Genomic DNA, 16,966 nt, shown 5'->3' with positions numbered 1-16,966 from the left:
ATCTATCCGCGGTGGCCTATTTTTCCATGGCAAATAACGCCGGTTACGAGCTCCGAGCAAAGTCTGCTTAATCGCAAATTTAATTGATGGTTCGTTTGTTTCCCCGTTTACGTTCGCTGTGGATTTCGTCGTGATCTCGCGAGCACACCGTGCATTCGCCACCGTCTTAAATCGTTTATTTACCCTCAAGCAGCGAGCCACCCTTGTATAGTTTCAACTCGCACAGATTCCTTCCTCGCCTCCTCAGGGGCCAAGATCTTGGGAGACTCTGACTTCTCTTTCGTTTGTTTACCTTCTCCTCAGTCATCGCTTCTGGCGGCTAGTTCTCGTACGCAGCTCCTCCTTAACCTCCCCTTAAACGACGACATCGCGTTGTCGCGTCTATAGCTATCGCTTCACGACAGAAACCTTCGAAACGCGAAAACCCTACGGGTTAAGGGTAACATCATCCCTTTTGTCGCTTATGACCCGACTAAATTCGATTATTTCGCTAAGATTTCCTCGCCACTGCTCTTCATTCCCCTATTGAAACTGTACACCGTACGCTAGGCATCCTTTTAAGAATTTTTTTTTTTCAAACACAGCGTACTGACGTTGCATGCTTCTCTAGTCTATCGATAACGTGCTGACAAATTTTCGACTTTTTCTTAATTATGTTGCACGGTATATAGTTATGTAAGGATATGTTAATGGGAAGTAAGTTTTGAGGTAATTAAGGCAATTTGGTAGTTTATTTAACATTAACATTTCATAGACAGATTGTGTCGTCGATGATCCTCTGCATTTTTCGTTTTTGAACTTTTCACCTAGGTTGTGTGAAAAATATGTTTATCTATAAAGATAAACAAGTCTGACCCATAGCTTGTTAAATATTTTTAATATTCTCTTGAATTTCGTGAAAAATAATTCTCATCTAATGATAAAGTAAGAATCTGCCATCGTTTTCAAAATTTGATATTATCCTCCTCTTGCATGAAGCAATTTAACGTTCTAAAATCCATACCGAAGATGCCACAATTAATTGAACGATGTAGAGACGATTACGACGGCGGAGTTTAAGAGCCGTTCATAATTCGACCGCTCCTCTTTGTGTTGGCAACTAGGTGCAGAAATAGCCGACGTTATCCCTGTTCCATCTTTTGAGTCAGCGTGCGAAATGGCACGAATTTTAAGAGCGGTCTTAGTCATTCATCGAGCGTAGAGAAATGCACGGGTGTCCTCGTGTATCTCTCGACTTACGCAGGGAACTGCTAGGAAGAGTTTTCCCTCCTTTTGGTGGCCCCGTTCTTCTCTTTATTTCGGAGAACGTCCCAGCTGTTCCCGTGCGATGCACCGAGCCTGACGTCACCGATGCACCCGTGAAGACACTCCGAGTCAACCATCATACATTACGGGGAATCGTGTTTATAAACTTCCAACTTTCTTTGGTTTCTTTCCTCGAGTAGAAGTGATGAAATTTTAATGACATCAACGGAATAATGGCGTGGACATTAAAATTCAGCAACAGAATAGATTTTAGTATTCTTAGCGGAACGTAATTGAGAAGATCTTTAAAAAAAGGAAGGACCTATAGGTGTTATTGGTAGTCTTGTTGATATTACTACAGGTCTCTATCGTAGATTGTGATTTTAAGTATTTGCATTTAATCGTACATTTTAACTCTTAAAAGTATCGCCCCTTTGATTCCATAATTAATTAAGTTGTAAATTTATTGAATTATTTATAGTGATAAACGACAAACGTTATTTTATGAAAAATAACAATGGACTAATTATAATCCTCAGCAGAGTGTATTTTTTAGTCAAATAGTTGAGTTATTGCGAAATTTTTAATTATTTGGCAAATAGGAAAAGAACAAAGTTCTCTAACAGCTATTATAATTGCAAGATGCAAACATGGTTAACATTTTCCAATGCTATTCCGTGTTATTAACAAACTGAAGAACTTCCTTTTTAATAAACTCGTGATAGTTCGTTTATTTTGTTTAGGTAATTTTTTTCAAGATTCTACCAACATTGAAAATTCGAATTTGAAACTTTAGTGTCTTCGGAGAGTGTCATAATCAATTTAGGATTTTATTTCATTACTTCTGAGAGTAGATGATAGCATGAAATCATCATAATGCGGTAACATCGAGGATTCCAGGGCATCCAAGGGAGATGAAATGGATAAAACGAATCACGATAAAACGGTTTACACGAGTAGTGGCTTGCGGTGCACACGGTGCTTATAATGTGAAGATTGCAGTAATAAGCGAAACAGAAGGTAATTCGACGGTTCCGTTTCGAGTTCATTTCTTAATGGAGTGACGGGTCAGGAGTGGTCAGCAGGAAGTAATTGCAGTCGCATCGCCGCACCCTGTCCTCGATCATTTCTCGTCACGCGATCGGCTTCATCTTTCACGTAAAGTGTAATGTCAGTATGATTTCATGCAGGTTCGTTCACTTGATCTGAATTTCTTCCGCTTTGCGTTTCGCTTTCCGTGAAAGAAAATAAAACACAACCGCGATACTTCCCTGGAGCCTAAAGTCTTGCAATCAGATTCTTGATCCTCTAAACAAGATTTTTGCGTGACATACTTTCTTAGATTTCATTTTTCTCGGAAGATCGTCAATCCTTTGAATGGTATTGCGTTCTTCATAATAAACGCAATTAAGAGACATTTATATGCTGTTATGTTTAAACATACGTGTTGAAATATTTATCGAGAATAATACTTAGCCCCGATTTAAGACAACTCCTTATATGAATAAAATTATAACGCTTCTGTATCATAGGAAAAATTACAAATAGAATAAAAGAAGTGACGGCAGTCCATTTCAAACACATCTATAAAGTTTCTTAATATAAAGGCACGATATAAAAATCGAAATCGCAGGAGAAGCGACAGTAAAACAATTCAACTTCTTCGAAACTATCTTTTTACCAACATCAAAACTACTCCATTATATGAAGACCCAACTACTTAATTCTGATACACATTTGTCTTAATCCATCCACAAACTTCCTCTATTTATTTAAATATGTATTTCTCGCTCAAACACCATGTCCACGAGTTTCCACGAAGTAGAAGTGGCGTCCCACTACTTCATAGTAACACGCGTACTCCTCTAATCAGGCTTCACAATCGAGAAACAAGTTTCGAGTAGTAATTTCAAGCGACTTGCAGACACACTAGCCGCATTGTTCTCGCGGCAGATTCTCTGACACCGTTCCCATTCCTTCGCTTGTTTCGCGTCCCGGTTCGCCCGGTCTAATTAACATTCGCGTGGGCGTTAATCCGCGCAACGAGCGTGTCGACGCGCGACAACTCGTTTCTACAAGACGTCTGATCGACGCGAGCCTTTTCCACCTGACCTCCGCCGATGCACGAGTTCAAGGTGAGCCTCGCACGGTGGAAAATTGTGGCGGAGAATTGCAATAGAAATCGACGATGCGACGAGAAAAACAGATGGCGGATATGTGTTACAACGATTTAACCGTGTCGCAAGAGACGAGATCGCGAGCGTGTGGATTAAAAGCAGAGACAGAGGAGCGACTATGTGAATCATCGGTTCACTGGTGAACGCATGGAACATGGTAGCTGCGATCATTCCAGTTGCTGTCTCAGAACCGAGGAAAACTCGGGATACTTGTTGCGACACTTTGTGGTTTCGATGTTATGCGTCAGGATAATTGCAGAATTTAAATGGGAAACGATGTAGAGGCTAGAATAATTTATTTTAACCTTCAAGATTCTTTTTAATTTCTAGGATAATTTATTTTCATTTTCAGGCATTTTTATAAGTTTGAGAAAGTAAAAGACAATCTTTTTGGAAGAAAAGAATGTGAATTTTATGCTGAAGGCAGACGTAAATCTTAAATGTAAAATGCTACGATAATTTACGTATAGCTTTTAAAGCTAGGTACTGGAAAGTAGAGTATAAAGTCGTAGATATCTTATTTATACTATACTTTTGCTTCTTTATTCTAAATATTAACAATGATTTCTTAAGTTGAATCAGGGTAAGAGGGAAGTAATATTTTTAATGTACAAGTAGGAAGAGAAACATCGAAGTTTAAGTCTTCGTTAAAATGTTTTAAAGCAGCATTTGACGTGGTTTTCCACAAAGAAAGGCCGAAGCCTAGGGCTCGATGAGAATTTTTAGTGCAACCAGATGGCCGCGTGATTTACCAGAGCCGTGACAGAACAACAATTATTTAATTATCTCCTGCACAGGCTTTCCATGGAAGAATATCGTATTTCTTTCCGGTAGGCCACGAAACGCATTACAATGAATCAAGACGTCGCTAGGAGAAATCACTTGGGCTGCTTACTCTCCAATGGATGTTGTGATATCTCGCGAACCAAAATATCCTCAGATAACGAATTTAGCTGCGCCACGAAGGTAAAAGGGGCAGGCCTTCCTCCGAAACTCGCAGAGAAACGAAATGCGAGGATACGTACCGAGAATAGCGCGACGAGAAAGATAAACAAATTGTCGGAAATTCCGATCCGAAAAAGAGGAAGTTCCACCGTGAAAGTAGCAGAAATCGCATAATCTTCGAATGAAACCTCGATCAATCGAGTGTGCAATTTTGTTCCACAGATTTTCACGATCTTTCAGTAAATTTACAATTAACTCATATATACGCAATCAGAATTATCTATCAAACATAAGTAAGTTTGAAGCTTTAATATTTCAAATTTCTATATAAATCTCGAAATAGACATGTCCAATGGATAAAAACATATTATCACTAGAAAATAAAAAATTGCTAAAGGAAATATTGAAATGTGTTACAGCTATCTACACTAGGAGTATCCGTGCCGAAGTCGACATTTTTCTTGGCGTTAGATCTCACCACAGGTTGACGATCGTTAGAATTTTTTCTCGAGTTTTTCACTATAGGCAGACGCAAGATACGAGGGTATTAAGGGATTACAGGAATCGTCTGCCGGAGGCTTAGCCGGTGAACTGACGCGACGCCTCGATTTTCTCGTTCGAGGCTTACTAAATACCGACGCGAAGACTCCTCGAAAACAGCTTTGCTTTCCAACAGGTACAATGAATCCTCCTAACGTTCACAGTAGTAGGTTTTGGTCTTTTGTGAGGCGAACTGAACTGTCTCTTTCTTTAGAAATTTCAGTAGTCTGCCTCTCTCTGTCAGTCGAAAAAATGGGCTTCTACGTGTTTGATTCAACGTCACCTCTTACTCCAGTCCCGATTTCAGCGTTATCGTTCCGTCGATACACACTATACTGTTTCGTCGACGCGTTGCATTGGAGCTGCCACCGTGTTTTCTCATGTAAATTTCAAGTTCTGCTGCGGCTTACATCGTGTTCAAACGTCGGTCCAAAAGGGATTTCCTAGAGTCGACGTTTGCGCGGTCCAAGCGACGTGAGAAAGCGTTCCGAAACCTTTCCAAACTGTTACCAGATAGCTTTCTACCCCTTTTATAGTCTCCCCGTCTATTTCCTTTTTTTCTTTTTTTGCAAAGATAAACTCTACAACGATTGGAATATAAATCACGGACGTTGCACGCGTACGGGAAATCCGAGGAAAAATGAGATACAACCAAGCCGACCGACAGACGTATTCCATTTTTCCGGCCATTTGGAAACGTTAGGAAAAACATCCTTTTGCTTGTATCCTATTTTGAGTTTGCACACCATGAATTTTTCTTGCACGACTTGTTACGAGTCGAAGGATTGACGACAGATATTTGTTTTTTTCTATTGCCTTTTTCCACGTTGATGCTTCCGAGGAAATCGATGTTCCCTGGAGGTAATTGCTCGTATACGCGACTCGTTCGGTACACAATTCAAAGAGAAGTGGGGAAACAGCGGAATTATTGCTTAGCATGGCGTTCGAACATTTCATTAAACTGGCGCGCTGACAAACGTGCAGATAGCGGGGAACAGTCAGGAAGCCGACGTCAGCGGAAGTACTTTTAAAGGTAACTCGTCGTGGGCCAACAATTTCGCTCCCCACCGTCTCTCTCTTTCTCTTTCGCTGAGAACGTGATTAGTATGTCACCGAAAACGCAAGCTTCGCGTGCATGTCTGCGTGCTTAATGATGGCGAACAAGCTAATTCAATCAACGTTCACCGGTCTCGTTGCTATCATCCAGTCGATTCATTTTCGTTTATGCTCGCAATTCGAAGAAACAAATTTACATGCGTCTCGATGAACGCACGAAGCTACTATGAAATACACTTTTTGACGATAAAGTCACTTGAAACGTGCCTCGTGGACGAGCAATTAGAGAACGAGGAGGAAACAATTGGTTCGTTCCGTTGTTTAACAAGGAACCAGGGGCAATTCGATTTCTTGCGCTGTACGAGCACATTCGAATTTCCAGACCGGTTCTTGCGTTTCATTTCATCATTGTTGGTTCAAAGGGAGCAGAACGTCGTTAGCAAACCTTTTCGACACGTAAATGGCAATCCACAGAACGGCACATCGATCGTCGCCGTTTCGTTATATAATACAAATCTGACTATGGAAAAAAGATGGGTACAAAGAGATACGCAACCTTGCACGCATAACCAATGATGTAGATATTTCTAGTAATCGTACGTGTTACAGTCGCGTGATTCATTTTTCACGCGGACTCGACCCGCAGAACCATTTCCGTCTCATTATCGATTCACCTCCCGCTCGACGAACCAAGAACTCGTTCACGCTACGTCTAACATCGATATAATATTTCCGAGGACTTCAAACATGTTGTATCGGATACAATTGCATAGCATTTTCTCTTCTGAAAAGTTTGATACGACATATGATTTTTACCTTTGACAAAATGACATTTTGAAAATGACGCGATATCCATTTGACTGACAGAATGAAAAATATACCTTAATTATAGGTAATTGAATTTCATACACAGAAAACGAATAGCATTGAAAATTTCAAAAGAGAAGGGTAAGAGTGTTTAATTAATAATCGCGACATTAATTCGTCAGTGATTCCAGGTCGTCGAATTTCTCCTGTTCTCTCTTGTATTTTTTCCTCCTTTTTCCTTCCATAGTTGCTACGACCAGTTAGCCTGGTAATTCAGTCTGATAGAAATTCACTTGTTGATTTTAAAACGCGACAGGGCTAAAGGACTTCCGTTTCATTATGGAGATTTTTAACTATCTGATTATTATTCATCGCCGCCCGAGTCGTAACACGTAAATTATTCCGAGAAATTATTCCCGGGGGTCTATTAAAATCCCTCTGCCCAACTCCCTCAGCCATTCGTCGCCTCTCTTTTTATCGTTACGAAATTACGAAAGCAGAATCCCATCGAGAAGATGATATTTGCAATTACATAAATTTTACGACGGTTCAAATTGAACTCTTCTGTTCCCATTGCGTGGAAATCTTGACCATCTGTAGTGCCAATAAAAATGGAAATATTCTCAACCTCGCTTTGACATAGCTAATTACAGGTCATCTGAATTTCACTGCTAGTTTTTCGCAAATACCAATCATTCACCGCTCGATAAATTCTCAATTTTCCTCGCGCGTATGAAATGAGAACGAAGAGAATGAATTTTGAAAGACGTATGAAATAAGACGTTTCGAAGTGCAACTACCTTTACTCACAGAGCTCTCTATACGTACAGTCCACTCGCAGGTTGTGTGTATATTTATCAGATATGCATCATCAGTCAGCTCTCGACTACGATTCACAGCAAAAGATGATTTATATCCAGGATACACCTACCTACGATAACTCACGTCACTCACCCGCATTGTAACCCAAGTCCCACCTCTCTCGACTCAGGTATAAATTTTCCAAACAACCCTTATAATATTGAGGATTTACAAAGTTCCTAACATCCTTTACAACCTTTCGAAACTGGCACAAAGATTAAAATACCTCTCTCCACCGTTAACGCGTCAACCAACAGGATCGACATACTATAATAACCAATTTTATTTTTCTTTTTTGTTGTTAGGACGTGGAGTTACTGGAGGGAACCATTCCATCGGATGCGATGGAGGTGGAGGTCTCTCACTGCAGGGAGTTGAGGATCCAATCGGGTGCTTTCGCGGATGGCGCGCCTTTAAAACGAGTCCACGTGTCGGGGATCTATAGTCTGGTGGCTAAGAGGCAAGCCTTTCAGAATTTGAGCGCCCCGAATACGCATCTCGAAGTGTCCGAGTGCAACAGCGTGATCCTAGAGAGCCACGCGTTCAGGAATTCGCGAGGGACACTCAGCGTTTCGATATCGAGATGTAGGAACGTTGGAATCAGACCGAATGCCTTCTCTAGGCTGCTCTGGATCACGATTAGGGAGGTGCCCACTCTGGAGCTGTCCAGCAACGCGTTCAAACTCGAAGCTTCTCAACACGGCAGACATGGACCAGCGACCAAGGTCAAGTCTACACTGATCAAATTCTTACATTAAAAAGTAGAAAGGTGACGACATTCTTTAGAATTCACTTTGGGATTCATGATCATTTATACGACTTTCTTCCGAGATAAATTCGTGGAAGTGATTATACGTTTTTTGAAAGATCGAATATTATTTATGTTTCTGGGCAATGAAATTGAAAATTTATAAAAATGGAGTCAATCAATTTGGCTTCTGTGATGCTCGTATATATTTAGGATTCCGCCGTTCTTTATCCGACAAAATTTTCATGGTGAATTTTGTGTCGTTTAATTTTAATTTTGATTTTAATTTGACGTTATACTAACTAAAATGTGATATTGCTTTTTTACCTATGTTGAATATCTGAATTGAAAATCTTAATAGAAGTTCTGGTACACGTCAACAAATAACAAGAATTATGCATTATAAAATAATAGAATTCAAACTTCTCCGACACAGTTCATTTTAATGGCTCTTATATTTCTCATTTGTTTCGACGTAACATAAATCCATCGCGATAAACGGAATACATACGCGAAATACGTTTGGCTAGAAATTGGCGATATTCCAACAGGCTAGCCGCAACAGTTTTCGACGAATTCGCTATAATCTCGATTTCTAATTCGGCTAGTGCAGATTATGTTCCAAACCGTGAGAATCATGGAGTTGCCGACAGCGGTATTCCCATCGGCGGTTGCAGAGGTTCGGATGGATGATATCTGGACAAAGGTGATCCGCAAGAATGCCTTCTGCGCGATGACGATTTTCAGTGTGACTATCAGCAACGCGACGATCTTAGAGATCGAGACCGGAGCGTTCAGCGACAGAGCGTTAATCCAAAGCCTAGAGTTCGTCGACGTCAGATTGAAGAGCATAGAGAGGGGAGCCTTCCGGGCTGGCCACGACAACCTCACGATACAATATTCAAGGTAGATCCGCTCGTTTCCCTTTGTCTCGCTTACTGTTTGATCAGGCGTGTTTGTATTCTTACTCGCGATTGTTAAGCCGTTACTCTGTTGTGCGTTACAGTTAACGAAAGCTTAGATTTTTCCAACGTTAGAAACGTAAAAATAATGTACCATCGCAATGTCGTTAAATTTTCTTTTTTTGGTAGTGAAAACGTAACGTAATTATGTGTTACGCCATTATATCGTAATATAATTTCCTCCACCTTGAATATTTATCCCATTCGGTAATGTCTCGTGTTTGCTTTGTTTCAAAGTTGACAAGCAAAATTAATTACGCCATAATTTAGTGGAGAGATTAATATCTGTAACTCGAAGCGAGATAATTCCATTTTCCATTCGTGAAAACACGCGAACGTAGTTAAAAACTTTACGTTGAAACTTCTGGAGATAAAGTTTCTGTAATGTGCAAAGTTCAAGACAAAGTTTCCTCTCGCGTTTGCAGGTTGTCCGAAGTAGAGACCGGCGCCATCGACATATCCGCTGCCACGGTCAGCTTCAACAATAACGAGTTCTTAAACCTGCACCAAGGCGCGATCGTTCTGCATCAGTGGAATCACATAGCCATCGACTACAATCTCTTCATCGATCTGGAAACCGACGCGATCATGGCAGAGGTGGACGCGACATCAGCGCCCAACTTCGAGTTCTCCTTTACGGGGAATCACATAGAGAAGGCGAGACCTGGTTCCTTGAAATTCGCGGCGATCTCGCAACGAGTGAATTCTGCCAGAGTCGGTAATAATTACTTCAAGGAGAAGTGCAGATGTGGCCTGGACAGTTGGACACGCGAAGTGACGGGGAAGAACAGCTCTGTATCCTGGATGATGGATTCGAGCTTCTGCGTAGTCGACCAACTTCTCGACAAGTGCTTCAATCTCCCACAGGGCTACATGTCCATGAGCAATTTTACAAAAATTATCTGTGGTCCTGGCAGTCATATCGTCTGTGAGAAGCCATCTGCTAAGCCAGAGCCAAGCGTCAGTCCACCAAGCGTTGGTCCACACGTGTATCCAAGGCACAAGGGTTACTTCGACGTGGAGATGAGCGACTCTGAGCAATTGCAACGCGAGAAGAGGATTATCGTAGTGATCTGTGTGGTAGCTGTATTCATCGTGCTGGTGGTCATCTTAGCTTCCGGAATTCTGTATATGCGCCGTAGCGGCGTGTGCCCAAAGTTAACGTCCGGTCATCTGATAAACTTTGCCAGCTGGTTGTCACCCAGCAGTGGAATGACCGCTGCCACTTCTGCCAGATCGATATCCAGATTAAGCGTGCACGAATACGCAGGACTTCAGCCGGAGACACGAATTCTGGAGGTTGAGACTCAAGCAGAGCCGGCGGAGGAAGACGAAGAAGATGCCGAAGGATTGTATCCTTATACCGAGAACAAAGCGACGCAAACGTTACCCGAGGAGTTAACGGAGGAGTACCTGAGGGATCTCAGAGAACGACTGAACGATCCTGACAACTACAATCAGGCAAGGGACATGATAGAACACCTGTACGATCTGATTAAAGTGGAAGAGAGCTGCAACAATAACAACGACAGACAACCATCGGGCAGGGAGGAGAACACGTACGATGTGATTCAGCCGAGACAAAGGAGACTCAGAGGTGCAGCAAAACCTTCCGTTAGTGTCGGTACTAAAGCACCGTCTTTGGAGAAACTATTGCCCAGTGGAATACAACCTAGACCACCTCTGACGGAATACACGGAGCCACGAGATCAGAGGCCTAACGAACAGAATCACTTGTACGCCGAACTACCTGGTGACGAGACGGTTCCCAGTACCAGTAGACTATCTCAACCTATCCTGGCGACTTTGGCTGGAAGAGCGCCGCAACCATTGCCGCCAGACGTCGTAAACGACCATTTAATCAATGATCACTCGAACCAAGCATTCGGTAGCTCGAAGACTGAAAACCACAGGCCTCCAGACAGTCCTAAGTTCGAAGCTCCTAGAAATCAGGGCAGACCCATGAGTTTTTTAAAGGCTCTCGGCGAAAGTATTCTCGGCGGATCGAAAACCGGCAACAACAAAAGGCCCAATTCTCTGCTCTGTGAATACGCCGAACCGTCCGATGCGACTGCCCATCTATACTCGGAACTACCCGAACCTCAAACGTCGACTCCAGCGAGCAAGATGGCCAACAGACCGCTACCCACCAAACCCGACCAAGATTCCGTGAACGTGGCGAGGGCATAACGAACGCCCATCGTCGATTGTCTGTGATAAGTGCGCGAGAGTGGCAAGACTACTACGAAGTGAATCGTGCTCTCTCGTTCTTTTTTTCCTAATAATCGTTCGTCGAACAACGATGATTTTCGTGCCTGGTGACCGAACGTGTTAGTAGAGTTTCGTCGAAGAGGAACAGTGCCAGATATGTAAGAATCGAACACTTTTTATGATTTTTATGATACTAGTTTAAGAAGCTTTTGTATAAAAAAAAAGAAAGAAAGAAAAATAGGGAAATTCATAGAAAGGATGAACATTGTTCGGTTTCGTTGTAACTTTTCTTTTGTTTGTATGGAAGAAATAGTTAATTGGACGAGCGATGAAAGACGAGTTTTATTTAACGACTGGCCCCGAGACGCGAATGTATCATAGATTTATATATATATATATATATATTTGCTTCGTCAGGTATTATTAAAAAAGTATTCCACATTCCTCCTCTGTCTTTCATTCGACCCGGTACGGCCAATTACGCTCTCCTCTTCGATCCGCCTTCCACGAGTTCGTGGAATTATGTAGCTGGATGCGATATCCAGTTCCGATAATTTCCAAGTTTCAGTTCTCTCGAGACTTCCGCCATACTCTTAATCGTTCCATCAGAAATTAATTTTAGACATAACGTGACGGCACTGGATAATCTGTGAGAACTATAATCGTTATGGATAACTCCCTTGAAATATTCTTCCTGGACTTGTCAGAACCATAAAAGAAACTATACGTGTAAAGTAGCTAGAAACTTCTAAGAAATTTCATTTTGCCTGTGACGAAGCCATGACCATGAACCTGGTCGCTGTTGTACGTTCGCAACTTTGTCTTTCCCACGAGGAAATCTTGTAGCTACGAACCGTACAGTTGTCTTGCATCCACCAAGTTTATAAGTCGTTTTTCCCATAGGAAACCTTTGCAATTACGAACCTCGCAAATGTCTTACGCCTGTAAAGTTCCTTGCTACATTTTCCCTTTGGGTTAATCCCGTAGTTGTGGGTTGCAACACTATTTTCCCTTCACCGATTTTATCACGGAATATTTCGCAACTTCCATAACCAGATTCTTCGAAAACTCTCGTAACCGCGACACATTCACATGACCTAGAAATCCACTTTTCCACTTCTTCCATACCTCACAAAAATATAGGATCCCTATAGGTATATATCTGTAGCATATACACTTACTTCTCACTTCGGAGATATAAGGATTATCTCTTTCACTGTTCTAAGCCTAAAGAAAAACTTGCTTAATTCCCAAAATTTCGTACTACGTTACCTTATCTCGAAAAACTTTATTATTCCAGCATCGTTCAAGACTCTCGCGTCCCAGCGTTTGTCTTGCTCGAGAACGCGGGTTTTGGGTTCAGGGGTCGACACGGATATTTTTTCTCATTCTACACGGCACAGTGGTGCTCGAGTCGTACGAAACATCGTCTGGTCGTTTCGTTCACAGTAGCAAGACGACCGAAGAAAACAGTCGTTTCGACGGCCACCGAAGACCCCGAAAAAGATATTCTTAATCTCTTTCGTTCTCTCTGGGCGTAGTCGGTGTGTATATCCGCGGCGAGACCAAACTATTCCACAAAGAATGTAAGAAGAGCAAATAGAGAAGGCGGCTAGCTGGGGAGGGCTGCGATGCAGCTGTTGATGTTCAAACGGCTGTTGCCTCTCTCTCCTTGGCTCTTTCACCCTGTTCCTCCCTTTTTCCCTGTCTACTTCTTTCTTTCTTTCTTTCTTTCTTTCCTTCTTCCTCTGATCCTTACTGAAAACCAGAAAAGTTTCAGCGAAAGAGAAAAAGAGCGCGGTGACACGGGGAGAAGTCTGCGAGTCTAGCCGAGAAAAATATCGACCACTGCTGAAATGTTAAGGTAAGTAGCAGGAAAATTAATTTATACTATTTAGTAGTTTCAGAAAAATTGTAGCGTAGTATAGCGTAATTTCTATCAAATGAAACTATGTGTGTATGTTTGAAAAGTATCCATGAAAGTGAATGGAAAGGAGAAAGAACCCTTCGTCGCTCTTATTAGCAAGAGGACAGATGTTTGTTTAATTGTCCAAATTGGAGTACCATTAAAATTTAGTACCTCTTTAAATATCTCTAAAAAGATCTCCTCGCCATCTTATATTCGCACTTTTATCAGGGTAGGTAATTTTAGAATTACCAACCTGAAATGTGTACTTAGATAAATTTATTAGAAACAAATTATACTACTTCATATACTTAGAATGAAACTAAATAGGTATATTATATTTTTATCTTAGTAAAAAGAGAACATTTCAACTTTGCCAAAATTCGCATATGTCGAGTAATTGTAGAAGAAAAAAAATCTAAAATCTATCGTTTTTATATATTTGGTAGTTTCAGTGTCAATTATCAGTGATTAAAATATCATATTGCCAATCACATTCATATTCATAACAAGTATCAAAGAGCTACAAAATCACATGCAAGGGAAACTAGATGAACGAAATTCACGTGAAAATCACGGAAAGCAGGTCAGCCTCGAAATTGAACGGACCGCCATTAAGGACAATGTAGCGTGAAAACGTTTTATCGAACGGTCGCTGGAAATCCAGGATAGCCGGGAGAAAACAAACGCGATATTTCTTCCATGAGCGATTCGTCGTACTTTCGTTCCGAGGGTGTGATCCTTCGCGTGTTTTATCACTCGCCACTTCGTCGACAGGCCGCCGCGTAGCGTCGTCGCGATACCGAGTCAACGTACACGGAGCAATCACCCTATCTCGCACCGATTCCTCGGATACTTTATGGGCACCTATTTTTCAGATAAGGATGTGATTTTTCTCGACGACCGGTTGCTCTTGGCGGTAGAATTATGGGAAGCATGTGACCGGCCGATTGTTGGACGACGCGTCGTTTGTTTAGTTTCGATGCTTCTGGTATTGGGAAAAGCGTATTATGATATAATGGGTCACGTTTCGGCTACGAACTTGTCTAGTCTTGTTTAGATTAGTCAAGTTGCTCGAGTTTAAACAACCTGAAGCGAGTGATCAAGATGAACGTGGAAATTTGAACGGGTATATCGAGTCAGATGTATCACATTGGTTAATACTCTGTTTCAGCTGGAAAAATTGTTGGATCAAATTTAATTCAAGATTAATTAAACGATTGAATCTGTTCTTCTGATCGTATTTTACTCCTTGAAGATCTAGATCCATATTCCAATTTGTTGCAAACCTTCGTAAAGTAACGAACTACTTTCTGCCAAAATTTCTGTATCTTCTGTGCGTTACCCTGAAATCGGGTAACGCAAATTAATTCAGCTCATACATCGATAACATCACCATCTAACATCGTATTAGAAAGATAGAATTCTACGATAGAATCCTATAGAGAATCTCCTCAACAAAAGAAGAAATTCAATCCTTCAACTGTATCTTTCTGTTCGAACAAACGTCCTCGAAGCCCAACTACGTCCAACATTCAGTGCATTATCTCGCTTATCATAAATCTACCATCTCTCTTCTCACTAAAAAGGGAAATCTATAGCCTACAGGACCTGTAAATCTTCCATCTGAATGGGGACGATGAAGAAGAGGCAGCAAGTGGTAGGGACCACGACGAAAGGTGTATGCTAGCCGGAAGTGTATACGGGATCACCGGCACGATCCATCGCGTTACACGACAGAATAATCTGCAACGAGGCAGTCGAGGCGAGCTTCTCTATCAGGTTTCATTAGCGAGCCAATCATCTCATCACTTGGATATGGTCGTGCTACCGTCGCCTGTACGTAGGTTAACCCGTTTCTCTGGTCCCTGACCTAATCTCCGCGAGTCGGAGATCGTCCAGGAAAATCGATCGAGGATCACTTCGGTCGGCTCTCTCTCTCTCTCTCTCTCTCTCTCTCTCTCGGGTTATCGTAACATCGAAATCACTACTGGAGCCGGTCAACGGCTTATATTAAGCCCCAGCTTAGAACGTAAACGCGTTTTCCATTTCGTGGTCCGTGGAGAGCGAGAGAGAGTTCCGTAGTCGACGAAAACAGCTTACGTGGGATAGAATGTATCGGGACATTGTAATTGGACCGGATCTAATATATTCCACGACGCGTCAGCTAGTAATATCGTGCGATATTGTTTCTCGACCACCTGGATCCCTTCCGCCTTCCGATGGCAACCGGCTCTGAGATTAGTTTCCTAGCCGATCTAGTGGTCGCGAGGGGAGCGTCAATTACGTAGCTGGGAGTTTGTTTCGCGGAGGCTTGTTCGTTAAGCAGCTTGTTACTCGTGCGGGTAATATGCTCCAGAATGATGACGAGAAAGAACTGGATAACTGTGTAATGAGCGAAAATGAGTATACAACTTCCGCGTGTTGGAAATTCTGTCCGCAGCGAGAGATGTAATTGGAGAGTTTGGAACGAAAACTATGGACATTTGTCAATTCTTTTCTCTTTTTGAGACAGCAAGACAAGGATACCGCGGCATTTTTAATTCTCGTCCGATGTATTTCAGAATAATGATCGGGATACTGTGATAAAATAACAATTTTGCTAATAAAAACACAGGTGTAAATTCTATTCTCTCAATGAGATCTATTCTTGCAAAAAGTAGATTTTTGAGAAGCATAAGGCTTATTTTCCGGTTCATTTTCGTTTGATATTAGAATGCATTTGAACAACCCAAAAATCTGATTTTATTGAAAGCTACTCAAGTATTTATTACTTTTGGGTATCTGGAGAAACTAATTTAATATAATAATACGAAACGTTGGTAATACGTGAAAATTTATGCGAGTCTTAATTACTATAGTTTAATTATGATAATTTATTAAACGATGTCAAGCTAATATTAATTTTGAGAGAAACAAGTTTGCCATATCGAAACTTTTATTTTTTGGTCATGTTAATTAAATAGAAATCCATTTTGAGGGAAACAGGTCTGTTGTTTGGCAACTTCTACCATTTTTCGCTCAACGAAGAGATTGTTTCGCCGCGCTCGGCACGAGTTTTACGAGGCCCGTGACGTAACTCGTGTAGTCGTTTTAAATTTTATGGGAAAATGTATAAAATCGAAACGTGTTGGAAGCATACGACCAGGTGACATACTGGCCTGATCGACGAACTGACGGCCGAACTTTCTGTTCGTGCTTTTATTTCGTCGTGCTCGTATATCGAATGGCGCGTTCTTAATATCCACCAAGTGTTCCATACGAGCCAATGTGTCACCTGCCGCCAGGATATTAGACCGTCGTCCTAATGGACCTTTAAGCCAAAGATCTTTATAGAAGCTCACGTATCACCGCGATTCTTTTCTCAAGGTAATCAACTCGAATGACAGAGCTGTCACTGAAAAATGGCGAATCCCTGTTTCGCATTTTTGGCATTTTGTATTCTTGACAGTTATTTATCCTAAAATGGCATTCTAAGACATCTGTATTTCAAATTGAAGTTAAAAGA

At 41.5% G+C, this 16,966-nt stretch overlaps 2 protein-coding genes across 9 annotated transcripts in view; one reads left to right on the top strand and one right to left on the bottom strand.

Moving 5' to 3' along the window:
• LOC117204383 overlaps positions 1-11,996 on the top strand; it is a 36,664-nt gene extending 24,668 nt beyond the window's left edge. The window contains exons 2-4 of one of the 2 annotated variants that reach the window (XM_033441725.1): positions 7,937-8,356; positions 8,993-9,285; positions 9,767-11,996. In XM_033441725.1, the coding sequence (XP_033297616.1) occupies positions 7,937-8,356; positions 8,993-9,285; positions 9,767-11,531 (2,478 nt within the window). In that variant the 3' untranslated portion in view covers positions 11,532-11,996. The remainder of the gene's footprint in view (positions 1-7,936; positions 8,357-8,992; positions 9,286-9,766) is intronic. The other variant, XM_033441726.1, reaches the window with a different exon arrangement.
• LOC117204381 (E3 ubiquitin-protein ligase MYCBP2-like) overlaps positions 1-16,966 on the bottom strand; it is a 257,171-nt gene that overhangs the window by 26,798 nt on the left and 213,407 nt on the right. The window lies entirely within an intron of this gene.

Source organism: Bombus bifarius, unplaced genomic scaffold, assembly GCF_011952205.1.
Source record: "Bombus bifarius isolate JDL3187 unplaced genomic scaffold, Bbif_JDL3187 scf7180000007978, whole genome shotgun sequence".
NCBI lineage: Eukaryota > Metazoa > Arthropoda > Insecta > Hymenoptera > Apidae > Bombus > Bombus bifarius.
Note: the sequence above shows the minus strand (reverse complement) of the source record. Positions and strands in the feature narration are given on the sequence as shown.